The sequence below is a fragment of the Schistocerca cancellata genome, chromosome 2 (genome assembly GCF_023864275.1).
Source record: "Schistocerca cancellata isolate TAMUIC-IGC-003103 chromosome 2, iqSchCanc2.1, whole genome shotgun sequence".
Lineage (NCBI taxonomy): Eukaryota > Metazoa > Arthropoda > Insecta > Orthoptera > Acrididae > Schistocerca > Schistocerca cancellata.
The window spans coordinates 1,085,703,739-1,085,719,924 of NC_064627.1; the positions used below are offsets into that span (position 1 = coordinate 1,085,703,739).

A 16,186-nucleotide genomic window follows, 5' to 3' on the forward strand; every position below is an offset into this window, starting at 1 on the left:
AAACGATGCTGATGTACATATAAAGCTTTATTCTAAAGTTTAGTATGATTAAATACGTGATAAAACTGATATGTTTTCTGTTGTTAGTTCATACCTTGCAAGACTTTAGGTTTAACGATGTTGATTTGGACTTTGTTTAGTAGGTCATGGCGAGAATATACAAATGCTTTAAATTTTCAGTGCTATCTCTGATATCTGCTGATCGAAGTAGCACACATTGAAGAGATCTTTATGCAGATGCTTTTATCTTGTGCACATTTGTCTGCAGGCTTCGGTAAATATGTCAGCTCGTTACTGTCCCAGTTGAAAGTTATCACGTGCTGCCTCTCAGAAAGTGGTTATCGTGAAGATTATCGACTTTCGGACCAGTGGGACTAGTTTAAAGAGTGCACTCGGACATGGGCGCCACAGTTCTCGCTATGCTCGTGCTTGCTGTGCTGTACTGTACTATACTGTACTGTGCTGTTCTGTGCTGTCGACGGAGCTCGCGGCGTGTGAAAACTGAAAGTGGCTGCGGATCTCTGCTTTCACGGCAGCCGATGTACCGCAAAGTGTGGACGCGCCATCCGCTTCGGCCGCAGCCGCGTGTGAATCCGTAAGCTAACTGTGACGACGGTGTGCTCTCGGTTATTGCTTACTGCATGTAACAAAGGACTCGGGCAAAACATAGTGAGCAGCAGTGCTTAAAATCGTGAGCGCTTAACAGGTATGCCTATTAATCTCATAGTTTTAACCTTGATTTTTGGTTATTTACAAACGTATAACATGATTATGCACAAAACTAATATTTCTGTGCTTGCTGCGGAGTGGCCACGCAAACAAACTCGTATACTCCGCACCAAGAGAAGGGGGTCAAAAAATGGCTCTGAGTACTATGGGACTTAATATCTATGGTCATCAGCCCCCTAGAATTTAGAACTACTTAAACCTAACCAACCTAAGGACATCACACAACACCCAGTCATCACGAGACAGAGAAAATCCCTGACCCCGCCGGGAATCGATGGGGGTCAACTGTTAAGAGCACTGCTCTCTTAAGTTGTAAGACCAGTGGTCAAGAGACAGATGACCTCGCTGTTTGGTCTCTTCCACCAAATCAACCCAACCAACCAGTGGTCAAATGCTGGCATGGCCACTTTGACCGAGGGTGTCTGCGATTTCGCCCAAATCACTTGAGGTCGAAGATGGCAGATGCAGATCGAAGCAAGGGAAAACATCACTTGGACTGATGGGTCGCGCCACGCACCAGAACCGCAGGAAATGGCATCTCTGACTCGTCAAAAGGACTCGGCTTAGACAGGTGAAACAGGTAGTCTGGCGTATTGGAGGATTACATGGGGTGAAATGTGGCGTCTGGTATCGTGTGTAACGAGCGAAATATGTAGGAATGCAGTCTCTGAACTTGTGCATCTGGCGTCAAACAGGCGACCTGTACCAAGGAGCACCCCCCCCCCCCCCCCACACGCACAAAAAAAAAAAAAAATAAAATAAAATAAACCGCTGCCCCAAATGTCAATTGAGCTCAGTGTTATTAAACACGTCTGGGAGATCCCATTGAGTCAGATATTCGACTCTTGGTTCCACCTCCTACCAGTCTTTATCTGTGTGTCCACCTCCATAGCCGAGGTCGCTAACGCACGCCTGTGCGGTAACGCTCGTCTCTAAGGCAACTGCTTTTGATGCTTATGGTAGAAAAATTTTCAACACAACTGTTTGTCTTAGCTAGGGGTGGAGGGGCGGTGACTTAAGCCTCTGATCGCCAGACTCGGAGCCAATGTCGTGGATAAAATTCTACACCCATGCGCAGTGCCCCTGGAGTGGGGGGGGGGGGGGGGGGCATATGACACTCCTGATGTAGGTGGTGATCTCCATCATAGGAGGCGTTAAGCTCATAGGCCGTATGGTGGGGGGGGGGGGGGGGGGGGGGAGGGGGAGGGAGGCGGCGGTGGCATCGATTTTTACCTACTCCCGCCCCTAATCATCGATAACTCAGTCAAGGCATCAGGCTATACGTACACCCATTAGGGTCAACTACACTCAACAAATTCGCATACCTCTGTATGTCCATCTTTTTAGCGATGGTTGCGGGACTCGGCTGCTCGGTAGTGGATGTCAAATTAAACGCCTTTCAGCGGTCAATTTTCATCCTTATTTTATTGGACTATCAGCTTCAGTGATTTACTGCGCCATCTTCAGGCCCCTGACCGATTTGTAGGAATAATCTACCACGCTTGTGGTCAAAACAGAGGCCAGAAATACTGGTATTAGTAGATATCTATTTGTTGCAGTGACCATTCCAGCTATCACGTGCCAGTCGACACAGCTCTCAGACATTTTAGCGAAATTAATGTGACGGTCCTATATTACAGTCCCACAGCTGACACGACAAATTAACGAGTCAAACAAATGATGACAATCCAAAAAAACGCCGTGATCAGACATCTTCAAGGCTGTAGGGCAGCAGTGTCTAACGCCAGCTGACGGTGGAATGTTGTCCAGAGCACCGCTCGGAATAAACGAGTCCGGTTTCTTACACTGCCGCTACATACCGTGTGCTGGCGGTTCTGTCCAGACGTACTGCGGTACGCTCCTCATACGGGGTGGAGAATGTGCTACACTGCCTTTGTTTCAAGGTATGTGTACCTCGAGATTGCTCGATAGGTTTTTCTTACTTCGAAATTTAGGTCCGCGTTATAGAACAAATGGTTCGAATACATCGCCTCGGACCAACTCGAATAATAAGGAACGTTAACGTCCAGAAAATCTATTACATACACATTTCAACAAGGTTTTCGCTTTGGGCAAGGGTTTACATGTCGATTTTCCATGAATATATTACTGTAGATTAGGTTCGCTTAGTTTCATTTGTATACAGATGGCTCGAGGTGAACTTTTTTCCACAGAGCAGGAAAAATATAACTGTATAGCTAATACCTTTAGACTTACCCGCTAATATCGTTGTATAACTCCTTTTTCATCATGTCCTGTCGTAATGGAGACTGGCGTATATTACATGCCTGTAAATGTGTGCAGTGTAACATTTCGTAAGTGAAGAGGTGGTGATGGAGGAGGACGAGGAGGAGCAGGAGAAAAAAGAAGAAGAAGAAGAAGAAGAAGAAGAAGAAGAACAAGAAGTCGTTTATTTGGTAAGAGGACTGGATTTGCGTTGGTGGTACCAGTTTCAAATACTCGCCCAACTATCCAGGTCAGGTTTTCCTAAATCAATTAGAACGAATGTCTGGAGGATACCTTTGAAAAGGACACTAAAGGTTGCAAAACACAGTATTTATCTTATAAAACATGTATATGTGCAAATGCAGAGAAAAAAAGAGTGCGAAAAACAAAGAAGGTAACATGTTTCTGCGCCATCATTACCCAATACGAGCTTGTGCACTATCTGCAAAAATATTATCGTCGATTGAACTTTAAACTCTGGTCTTCCTGTTTTTAGTTCTTCGGACTCCACATTGAAACTGGAGTTAGTTTCCTCATCACTGCTTGTAGTTTTGGAGCTTGGTGACGTCGGAGCAGCTGGTAGTACTTAACAAGGCCTTATAAGTTTTGATATCTTTTGCAACGTCGTTACTTACGCGAGGTAGGTTTTCCAGCATTGACAGTCAACACGAAATATAGATCGCGAATGCTCGCGGGCAAAGAGATGCGAATCGCAGTTTCGAATCTTAAAGAGATGATGATGATGATGATGATGATGATGAAGAAGAAGAAGAAGAAGAAGAAGAAGAAGAAGAAGAAGAAGAAGCAAGCTAATCCTTCCCTTTGATTTCGTTTCAAGAATAAGATCTAGAAAGATTTAAACGTGTTAAAATTTGTTATGGCTGGTTCAAATGGCTCTGAGCGCTATGGGACTTAACATCTAAGGTCATCAGTCCCCTAGAACTTAGCACTACTTAAACCTAACCAGCCTAAGGACATCACACACATCCATGCCCGAGGCAGGATTCGAACTTGCGACCGTAGCGGTCGCGCAGTTCCAGACTGTAGCGCCTAGAACCGCTCAGCCACTCTGGCCGGCAAAATTTGTTATGTCGACAGTTACTAAAGAAATAACATCTCATATTCATTTTTTTCGAAACTTAATATGTCGCACACTTCGAGTCAAATGTAATGTGGAAGAGGAGCCGCAGGTGTTTATGTTTAGGAAATGTATTCGCAGTTGCGAATATGAACCACCACCTGCCATATAATGGAATGATGACAATGAAAATTTGTGCCCCACCGTACTCGAACGCAGGTTTCCCACTTTACGCGATCGGTCGCCCTAAACGCCCATTTGAGCGTGAATCGCAGCGACACCCAACTTCCACAGACCGTTGGTGTGTCTCAGCCTGCACTCTCGCGTTACTTATATTCCCGTACAGGAAGAACATATTTATTGAGAACCGAGGGCCTGGTATTGGAGAATAAATCGAAGTAACAGTGCCTGTGTAATGAAAGCATGTCCGAAATAATATTGCAACGTACTGCTTTATAAAGCAGGGACTGCTATTTCGTGTTTACGTTCGGGTCAAAAAGTTTGCCGGTCGAAGTGGCCGAGCGGTTCTAGGCGCTGCAGTTTGGAACCGCGTGACCGCAACGGTCGCAGGTTCGAATCCTACCTCGGGCATGGATGTGTGTGATGTCCTTAGGTTAGTTAGGTTTAAGTAGTTCTAACAAGGGAACCTCCCCATCGCACCCCCCTCAGATTTAGTTATAAGTTGGCACAGTGGATAGGCCTTGAAAAACTGAACACAGATCAATCGAGAACACAGGAAGAAGTTGTGTGGAACTATGAAAATAATAAGCAAAATATACAAAGTGAGTAGTCCATGTGTAAGATAAGCAACAACAAGGATGAAACTTCCTGGCAGATTAAAACTGTGTGCCCGACCGAGACTCGAACTCGGGACCTTTGCCTTTCGCGGGCAAGTGCTCTGGTAGTGGTAGAGCACTTGCCCGCGAAAGGCAAAGGTCCCGAGTTCGAGTCTCGGTCGGGCACATAGTTTTAATCTGCCAGGAAGTTTCATATCAGCGCACACTCCGCTGCAGAGTGAAAATCTCATTCTGAACAACAAGGATAATCTGAGTTCAGGAGTGCCGTGGTTCCGTGGTTAGCGTGAGCAGCTGCGGAACGAGAGGTCCTTGGTTCAAACCTTCCTTCGAGTGAAAAATTTTAATTTTTTATTTTCAGACAATTATTATCTGTCCGTCCGTCCGTCCGTCCGTCCGATGCAAGGTAACTGCGCCGTAGTATGGGGACGCTACTTTAACAAACATCAAAACACTCGACGTCAGTCGACTACAGCGCACGGAAGAGAGAGTATTCTTGCTAACGAGGCTCCCTGGCTGGCAGTTGACTGTTCGCTACTTTGGACGAGAGTGCATTAAATACGTGAGATGTACTTCGTGGGCAATATGTTTTCGGTTCCCATTGGAGAGGCACGTCCTTTCATCTACAAATCACAAGGTTTTGCGGTGCGGTCGCAAAACACAGACAATAAACTTTTTACAGTGAACAGAGACATCAATGAACGAACGGACAGATCACATCTTTGCGAAAATAAAAAAAGTAAACTTTTCACTCGAAGGAAGCCTTGAACCAAGGACCTCTTGCTCCGCAGCTGCTCACGCTAACCACGGGACCACGGCGCTCCTGACCTCAGATTATACTTGATGTTACATATCTTGCACATGGACTACTCAGTTCGTATATTTTACTTATTTTTTTCATAGTTCCACACAACTTCTTCCTGTTTTCTCGATTGATCTGTGTTCAGTTTTTCAAGGCCTATCCACTGTGCCAACTTATAACTAAATCTGAGGGGGGTGCGATGAGGTTCCCTTGTAAGTTCTAGGGGACTGATGACCTCAGATGCTAAGTCCCATAGTGCTCAGAGCCATTTGAACCATTTTGAACCCTGATTAAGGCTTCTACCAGCCACGCCACTGTTATGTAAATCATGCGAGTTAGCTATAAATATCTTGTCCGTTCGTAAAACTTGCACCACCTCCTTCCCCCCATTCCCGTCTGTGCTGTGAAAAGAGTTCATTTCTCCACTGGGTCTCTATAATGAGTACAATATTACGAGGGCAGTTCAATAAGTAATGCAACACATTTTTTTCTCGGCCAATTTTGGTTGAAAAAACCGGAAATTTCTTGTGGAATATTTTCAAACATTCCCGCTTCGTCTCGTATAATTTCATTGACTTCCGACAGGTGGCAGCGCTGTACGGAGCTGTTAAAATGGCGTCTGTAACGGATGTGCGTTGCAAACAACGGGCAGTGATCGAGTTTCTTTTGGCGGAAAACCAGGGCATCTCAGATATTCATAGGCGCTTGCAGAATGTCTACGGTGATCTGGCAGTGGACAAAAGCACGGTGAGTCGTTGGGCAAAGCGTGTGTCATCATCGCCGCAAGGTCAAGCAAGACTGTCGGATCTCCCGTGTGCGGGCCGGCCGTGCACAGCTGTGACTCCTGCAATGGCGGACCGTGCAAACACACTCGTTCGAGATGATCGACTGATCACCATCAAACAACTCAGTGCTCAACTTGACATCTCTGTCGGTAGTGCTGTCACAATTGTTCACCAGTTGGGATATTCAAAGGTTTGTTCCCGCTGGGTCCCTCGTTGTCTAACCGAACACCATAAAGAGCAAAGGAGAACCATCTGTGCGGAATTGCTTGCTCGTCATGTGGCTGAGGGTGACAATTTCTTGTCAAAGATTGTTACAGGCGATGAAACATGGGTTCATCACTTCGAACTTGTAACAAAACGGCAATCAATGGAGTGGCGCCACACCCACTCCCCTACCAAGAAAAAGTTTAAAGCCATACCCTCAGCCGGTAAAGTCATGGTTACAGTCTTCTGGGACGCTGAAGGGGTTATTCTGTTCGATGTCCTTCCCCATGGTCAAACGATCAACTCTGAAGTGTATTGTGCTGCTCTTCAGAAATTGAAGAAACGACTTCAGCGTCTTCGTAGGCACAAAAATCTGAACGAACTTCTCCTTCTTCATGACAACGCAAGACCTCACACAAGTCTTCGCACCCGAGAGGAGCTCACAAAACTTCAGTGGACTGTTCTTCCTCATGCACCCTACAGCCCCGATCTCGCACCGTCGGATTTCCATATGTTTGGCCCAACGAAGGACGCAATCCGTGGGAGGCACTACGCGGATGATGAAGAAGTTATTGATGCAGTACGACGTTGGCTCCGACATCGACCAGTGGAATGGTACCGTGCAGGCATACAGGCCCTCATTTCAAGGTGGCGTAAGGCCGTAGCATTGAATGGAGATTACGTTGAAAAATAGTGTTGTGTAGCTAAAAGATTGGGGAATAACCTGGTGTATTTCAATGCTGAATAAAACAACCCCTGTTTCAGAAAAAAATGTGTTGCATTACTTACTGAACTGCCCTCGTATTATCCCGGCAATCAGTATTGACTTTCCAATGCCAGTGAGCCAGGACAGAAGGCCGTAGGCGAGGCTGGCGTGTCCTTGAGTGGAACGCGGCCCAGTTGGCTCGTCCCGCTGTCGCGGGCTGCCCTGCTGTGGTCCGGTACCACTGTAGCGTACTGCACAGTACTGTACCCCTGTCTGTGGCCGCCACGGTCGGCCACCGCCGCTGACCCATTGTGCCGGATGCCCCCTCAGGCGTGACAGCTCGCTGCCCACGCCGGCTGTTCACCAGGCGTAGCCTCACTGTTCACTCTGCGCGGCTGGAAGCTCTGCAACAAACCCATTAAAATCGTGCCGTTCCAGAGTCATTGTCCTAAGTACGGACGTTACCACTGTAACCGCATTACTGGTGGAAGGAAAAAAAGAAACATAGCTCCAGGTTTGCTGGATCGTGTAGCGATAATGCAGGGTGTTTTTAAATGAATATCGGGGTTTTAACGTTTTGTAATATTTATTACAATAAACTTACCGTTATAAATGATATGTCAAATGAAAGAGCAACTCAAACAGTTTTACCAAGAATCTTATAATGTTCAATGTGAGCACCATTTGACACACGTCACACATCAAGTCTGTAGCCGAGTTCTTCCCAAACGTTGATAAGTGTGTCTTCAGTGATTGTAGCAACAGCTGCTTCAATCCGGTTTCTTAATTCAGGGAGGTCTGCTGGCGTTAGGTCGGGTGAACGTGGAGGCCATGCAAAGCAACCCCTGTCATTGGGCTGGATAGGCCGCAAGGGGCCCAATGACAGATGGCCTCCACGTTCACCCGAGCTAACGCCATGCGATTTTTTCCTTTGGGGCATCATCAAGGATCGTATGTACGTGCCTCCGCTACAAGCAGAGCTCCCTGAATTAAGAAACCGGATTGAAGCACTGTTGCTACAATCACTGAAGACACACTTATCAACGTTTGGGAAGAACTCGGCTATAGACTTGATGTGTGACGTGTGTCAAATGGTGCTCACATTGAACATTTATAAGGTTCTTGGTAAAATTTCAAATGGTTCAAATGGCTCTGAGCACTATGCGACTGAACTTCTGAGGTCATCAGTCGCCTAGAACTTAGAACTAATTAAACCTAACTAACCTAAGGACATCACACACATCCATGCCCGAGGCAGGATTCGAACCTGCGACCGTAGCGGTCGCTCGGCTCCAGACTGTAGCGCCTAGAACCGCACGGCCACTCCGCCCGGCTCTTGGTAAAACTGTTTGAGTTGCTCTTTCATTTGACATATCATTTATAACGGTAAGTTTAATGTAATAAATATTACAAAACGTTAAAACCCCGATATTCATTTATAAACACCCTGTATTTCCAGAGGTGAGAACTGTGTCCCGAACTGAAGCTCCAACCCACCCGCAAGAAAGCCGTGTTGGGAAAACAGGAACACATGTCGAAAGCGTCCAAGGAGTCTACAAGGTTGTGGGAGTATCAATAGGGGACCACTTGCCCCTCCTCGAATCTGGGGCACAGACGTTTTATTTGTTACAGAATCCTCTCACGTTTCTAACCGTGATTGCGGTTGTACTAAAAGGTAGATCTAACATTGTCCAATGCGGTTGGTAGTATTGTTGCTTTAGCAATTGCTGTGTAATGTAGATCTGTTTGGTTGTCAGACAGTTCACGGGGATCTGTGCCTTTTCCTTGTCGCGACAGTGGTTTCAGTGCAGCCCTGCGGTCATGGAGGATGTGAAGACTTGTTCAACACTGTCAAAATAAGTAGAATCCTCAATCTGTTCTCTGTCCCTCCCTCCTATAGTCCTTACCGAGCAGAAGAGGGGAACCATCCCTACTTACTTGCGCGCTGATTCTGGCGCCTCTTCCCAGCAAGCAAAAAAAAACAATGGTTGCACTGTACCTGCCCAGCATACAGTTCCCATAGCGACACAACCGTGCCCTACAGGCACAGATATGATATTACATCAAGAATACATTCAAAGAATATATACCAACAATGGAGCTATTTAATGGTCGTGTTTTTGTTATCAGTTAAGATGTCAGAAGTATATAAACTTTTGTACGTCTTCTATGGGCCCAAATGGAAATCGAAAAGAAAAAAAAAAAACCTTTCTCTGCCTTAGAAGAGAGGAAAAAAACTGAAATATGAAGACCTAAACAAAAAATGGTGCTTTGAAAACACGTTTTGTCTAACTTTAACCATCCAAGTAGACTTTAAAAGATAGAAGGCATGAAAATAAATAAATCCATGAACATGTACAGGCGTGAAGTTTTGTTAGCAAACAGAATGTTATAAATGGCATAAAAATTGAACAAGAGCTTATAATTTCAATTACAATTTTTAATTTGAATTTCAAGAAGTTTGTTTTTTGTTTCTCTACTTTGATGAGTCCTAATCAGTGGAACTTCTGCTGGTTGTTTTTATGAATCACTACCAGGATTTACTCAACTGATGAGATTTTTTTTCTGTATCAATTTTTTAATTTTCAAGGCAACACGTTATACATGAAACAAAGTATTTTTGTCAATATTTTCTAATTTTATTTCTTGGCTAGTTGGTTGCACTGGATTTAATCATATGAAGATATGATTTCAGATCGTTAAATAAAAGACATACCACCCGTTTTTATTTTGTTATACAAACAGATATAGGAGTGCTTTGCAAATACTAACGAAGTATGGTTACCATTGAGGCACCAACTTAATCTGCCTTTAAAAAATTACTGATTTGAAGGTATATTGTCGTACATAAAATACGTCTTGTTACTTTCTTAAATTTGGTTCTGTGGTACGACATGGCCTGAAACTCACCAGATCAGTTATATAAAAGAAGGGCTGTATAAGAATCATGCCCCCTTCTACACAAATTTCTGTAGACGCCCAAGAATAGCGCTAGTGAGGCATCGGTTTTTTCACAGGAGATGCTTTTGCTCTTTTTCAGTAGAAGCCTCCGTGATGCTGTGACTGAATAGGGAGACGGGGGCGGGTTTGAAACACCTGCCGTCCGTGGCCTCGGGGCAGTGTCGCCTTCTCCAGTCCCACATGTAGGGAGGCAGCATCTACTTCAATATACACACTTTTTGATGCACCAGGGATATTGATGATTCATTTTCACTTTACGAATAGTCTCTATGGGACAAATTAAAGTCGCGGAATCGCGTTACACCAACCTTATTAACGACCGAGATGGAGTGAACCTATGGTTAATATTCCCAGTTTGTTAAATAGTTGCTTGCAAGATTTACGTGTGTTAACCTCACGCATAATTCTAATTACTTATTTCAGAAACTTCGTAGGGTTCACAGGCAAAATATCTGACCACGAAGTGTTTAATAACCAGCGGTAATGCGAAAGTCCCAACGAACGTCGCACTGTTGTTTGCAGCGTTTCAATGTCCACGGTGTTGCCGACTTTATATCTCAGTTGTCATTTTGATGTGCAGATATAGCGAACGTATACTGCGGGAAAAGGAAATGACCTACGAATGCTTTGTTTGGAGTGTAGTTACATTTGGCACAGACACGTAGTCAGAAGGAAGTAAGACGACAGGTATTTGGAAGGGTTTGAAATGCTGTGGTGAAATATGTGAAACAGCGAAGGAAGCAAGAATTCACCTGAAGTACACTCTAAGACAAGAAAAAGAAAAAAACCGACGCGCCGCGAGGAAATTAATCGAATGGGGGCAGAAATCGGTAGATGTGATGTACAGACAAATGAATTATTACCAGTTCACCAAAATGAGATGATTTTTCCAAGAGAAAGGGTTTCGCAAATTGAGAAAGTCAATAACGCGTTGGTCCACATCTGGCCCCTATGCAAACAGTTATTCGGCTTGCCACTGATTGGTAGAATTGCTGGATGACCTCCTGAGGGATATCGTATCAAATTCTGTCCAATTTGCGCGTTAGATCGTCAAAATCCTGAGCTGTTTGGAGGGCCCTGCTTGCTGAAATGTAGTCGCAGGATATATTGCCATGTAGGGCAACAAAACTAGGTGTAGAGTAACGTCGACGTACTGCTGTGCTGTAAGAGCGCCGCGGATGACAAGCAAAGGGCTCCTGCTATGAAAATAAATGGCGCCCCCCACCACCACTCCTGATTATCGAGCCGTAGGAGGGCGACACTCACGTTGGCATCCCACCATTGCCCAGACCGTCTCTAAACACGTCTTCGGCCTGAAATCTCATTTACTGAAATAGAATTTCCTTCAGTGGTGAGTCCCTCTTCGAATTGAGCCCTTATGATAACCGAAGACGTGTCTGGAAACGCCCTCGACAGCGGTGGGATAACACCGTGACTGTCGCCTGCCATGCGGCACAACTGTTTTGTTGCCCAGCATGGCGAGCCGTCCTGGGCTTACGTTTCAGCAAGATAACGTCCACCCGCACATGGCGAGATTCTCTACTGCTTAATTTCGTGGTCGCCGAATCCTGCCTTGACAACCAAGGTCGCCCCAAATGAGAACGTTTGGAGCATTATGGGCTGGGCCCTCGAAACAGCTCGGGTTTTGACGATCTGAGGCGCCAATTGGACAGATTCACGCCTGATATCGCACAATAGGACGTCCAGCGACTCTGTCAATCAGTTTAAAGCCGAATAATTCCTTGCATTAGGGCCTCGAGCGGATAAATGCGTTATTGTTTTGGCCAATTTGTGAAACTATCTCTTGAATAAATCATCCATTTTTTTCTGAAATTGTAATCATTTGTTTGTCTGCACATGTATATCACAGCTACCTATTTCCGTGTCATTCGGATAATTCCTTCGTGGTGCATCGCTTTTTGGTGTCAAGAATGTTTATTACAGAGACAGCAGTGAGTCCACACTTTTGCGTTTTCTTTTAAAACCGCTGTGGCGTCGTATTATTTTAGAAAATCCCCCGTTGAGCGCCTTAAAATACACACACACACACACACACACACACACACACACACACACACACACACACACACACGAAAGTTCCAAGCAGACAGCTGTTGCTCTTGTAATAATTACGGCAGTAAAACCTGTCCCAAAGTGGACTGCTGTGGTAGCCGTTCTTGTATACCTTGAAACCTCAGCATTGGAAATCTTTGCATCGAAGCCAGTCAGAGGCGGCCAGGGCCTGTATGCCTCATCTCTACTCCCTCCCCCCTTCTCTCTCTCTCTTTTCTCTTCTCTTCTCTTCTCTCCTCCTCCTCCTCCTCCTCCTCCTCCGGTTCGTGATGCTGCCTTAAGACGACGCGCATTGTCACCGGCCCCTGTAACAGGGGTAAGGTGCCCTTTCTTGTGCAGGTGACGGTGTCACCCGCCGTCCTTGGGCTAACCGACGTAATGTGCGTCCCGTGTTGCGTCACGCGGCTCCAGGTGCCCTAAATGAGTCGCCCGGTAATTCCTCAGGCGGGCCGCCTAACACAGTCACGTTGAAGGGGAGCCACCTCGGCACTTTCGCTGCCCTGGGACAACGAGCCAGCACGCTTTGGATCACAATTATACAGACGGTACATGATCCTAACGTGTGTACTTTCACGTAATGAACTAACTGTCAGAAGTGCTATACAGGTGTAAGCTCGAGTGCCAGGATATCCCCGGATGCACAGTGGAGCCCGAACCTCTTGTGGGAATACAGGAAAGGCTGCGAGCGGACGAGCTAAATGGACAGGGACGATAAGTTCAGAATTTGGGTCGGACAGAAAGTGTGCTCGGATAGCCGAATCGGTTAACGCGACCGCTAGAGTAAAGCGGAAAATGTGGGTTTTCAGTTTTCGCCGTTGTATTATTTCTTCCCTCGAAATATTAACTGTCAGAAACTACGAGTAATAGTTTTAGCCGGTACGAGATCTTGAAGACAAAAACAGAAGGAAGGTCAGAGTTTAACGTCCCGTCGATGATGAGGTCATTAGAGACGGAGAACAAATTTTGGTTTCTGGAATGGTAGAGATCCATCGCCGATTTGCGTTAAATAATGCAGTACAGCCACAAGCATCCTATGCTAGTAACAAGCCGCTCGTGAGCACGACCGTGGGCTGCTCCTCTTGGCTGTTGTGAACGCCAGGGGAAGTTTCCGGTGTGTGTCCAGCCTGGAAGTTATTGGTAAGACTTTCCATAATGTAAGTAGTCTGTGGTAGAGCCGTACTAAGCTGGCTTAAGGGCTAGAGACATTTCCGTGAAAGCAAATTTTCCCAGCTATGTGCGAAATAAACTTTCGAAACGGCCTTGCAGGAAGAAGCACTTTGCAGACTACCGCTGCTGCAGTGAACAGGAAGTGGCCCGTCAAAATACCTACATTCCTCTGCTACACTACAACAAATCATTGTTCTTTGGAAAGGAACAACAGTAATAATGATAACCATACATCAGTAGTGAGATGTCGTGAGGAACCATCATGAACTGAACAATGGTTTATCGATAAATTCATCCACATATCGCAAATGCAGTACACACGGTGGCTCAAAAAGAAAGAACAGAGTTCAGTTGTTTATTACCGACAACTATAAAAGTTTGAAACACGTTGCGCGTATCAGTGCATAGAAGAAAGTTCACAGTATTGACACAGCTGCGCTAATGTTTGTTTCTAGCAACATGGGAACTACATCAAAGGGCAAATAATTTTGTGTTGGAATGTGCGCGAACTCAATCCACTGTTCAGTGGCAATGTGCATTTCAACGTCGATTCAGCAAGAAGCCGTCGCTGCACAAGCAGATTTATGATTGGCGTAAAAAATTCTTGGGAGATGGTTGCGTCTACATCTACATTTATACTCCGCAAGCCACCCAACGGTGTGTGGCGGAGGGCACTTTACGTGCCACTGTCATTACCTCCCTTTCCTGTTCCAGTCGCGTATGGTTCGCGGGAAGAACGACTGCCGGAAAGCCTCCTTGCGCGCTCGAATCTCTCTAATTTTACATTTGTGATGTCCTCAGGAGGTATAAGTAGGGGGAAGCAATATATTCGATACCTCATCCAGAATCTCACCCTCTCGAAACCTGGACAGCAAGCTACACCGCGATGCAGAGCGCCTCTCTTGCAGAGTCTGCCACTTCAGTTTGCTAAACATCTCCGCAACGCTATCACGCTTACCAAATAACCCTGTGACGAAACGCGCCGCTCTTCTTTGGGTCTTCTCTATCTCCTTTGTCAACCCGACCTGGTACGGATCCCACACTGATGAGCAGTACTGAAGTATAGGTCGAACGAGTGTTTTGTAAGCCACCTCCTTTGTTGATGGACTACATTTTCTAAGGACTCTCCCAATGAATCTCAACCTGGTACCCGCCTTACCAACAATTAATTTTATGTGATCATTCCACTTCAAATCGTTCCGCATGCATACTCCCAGATATTTTACAGAAGTAACTGCTACCAGTGTTTGTTCCGCTATAATCATACAATAAAGGATCCTTCTTTCTAAAGGGAAGAGCACAGGTCGGCCATCCACGTCCGATGAAAATGAGCGTATCCGAGACGCGTTCACACGGAGCCCTCGGAAGTCCACAAGATGGGCAAGCTAGGAATTTGAACTTCATCAAAGAACCGTGTGGCGTGTTTTGAAACGTCTGTATATGAAGACTTCCAAGTTGTAGTTACTGCAGCAATCGCGTTCCGGCTACGTAAAAGAAGGTACGAATTTTCCATTTCAGTTCTCTAGAGTATTTCAGAGGACACTTTTCCCGAACCATTCATCTTTGGGGATGAGTTGGCGTTTCATGTGTGGGGTAAAGTAAACCGCCATAATATAAGAATTGAGCGGTCACAGAATCCTGGCGTCGCCGTCGAACATGAGAGAGATTCACCGAAACTGGATGTCTTTTGTGCCGTTTACGTCCACAAAGTTTGTGGATCTTTCTTTGTTGCACTGAATGAGACCGACCACGTAATAAAATTCGCCGACACGGAAGTTCTGGCTGTAGAGAAACACTATCACACGCGCTTGTTCAGAGAAGCTGTAGAAATACAAAAACACGCGAACAGTTTGAACAAGAAAGAGGAAAGCCTTAAGGTAAACGGATCCTGGCTTCCCGTACTGCAGCGAACGACCGTCGCAGGTAGCAAGAGGAGAACCGCACCGAAAATGACCGCGGAGAAGCCCTCGGACGTTGGCGCGCCAGGTACATATAGTCTGCGGCCGCGAGCTCGGCTCCAGTTCACCACCGGCAATGGAGGGTGAGGCTTTGACAATGCCAGCCACTCGTGCTGGCGAAACGTCAGAAAAATCATTAGATGAACGTCGGCCGAAGAACCTGAGACAGAAGCCAATAGACTAGTCAATCAGAGAAAAAAGATAATGTAGACTTGGTGTCAGAAGCTCGTTTGACGATAGAGACAGTCGGTGGCCTGTACCAGAGTCGCTCGTGACGAGCGGGGGGCCGCGCGGGTGAGCGCCCGGCCTCTGGCGGCTCGCAGAGGTCGCTGGGGAGGCGGGGTCGGCTGATAGCGCGCGCTATCAGCGCCGGCGCCGGCCGAGCCCCAGCGCGGCGGCGCGCACTCGCCGGCCCACAGATGCTGACGCTGTGCCGCCGCCTGCGCGCCAGGGCCTCCGCGCTGCGCGACGCCAACAGGTGCGTGACGTCACGGCCGGCGGGCCGCCGCGGCTGCGCCTGATGCAGTGCGTGCGCGGCTCGGGGGGATGCGTGTGCGAGGGGCGAGTCCGTGGCGACGCACGCGCCAGCTCGCGGGCCGGACCGGCACTTCCTGTGGTAAGCCAGGCTCGCCTCACACCGTGTCCCGGTCTCTCCTAACCCCTCCTGCCCCGCTATCTGTGAGAAGGCCCGGTTGAGCAGCGC

General features: G+C 46.6%; 1 protein-coding gene across 3 annotated transcripts in view; it reads left to right on the top strand.

The window, feature by feature from the left end:
* LOC126163093 (NAD kinase-like) overlaps positions 1-16,186 on the top strand; it is a 551,175-nt gene that overhangs the window by 181,835 nt on the left and 353,154 nt on the right. The window contains exon 1 of one of the 3 annotated variants that reach the window (XM_049920009.1): positions 15,902-15,961. The exons of 1 other annotated variant lie outside the window; for it this stretch is intronic. In XM_049920009.1, the coding sequence (XP_049775966.1) occupies positions 15,903-15,961 (59 nt within the window). In that variant the 5' untranslated portion in view covers position 15,902. Of the gene's footprint in view, positions 1-15,901; positions 15,962-16,026; positions 16,100-16,186 lie in introns of those variants that run through there. One more of the 3 variants, XM_049920011.1, reaches the window with a different exon arrangement.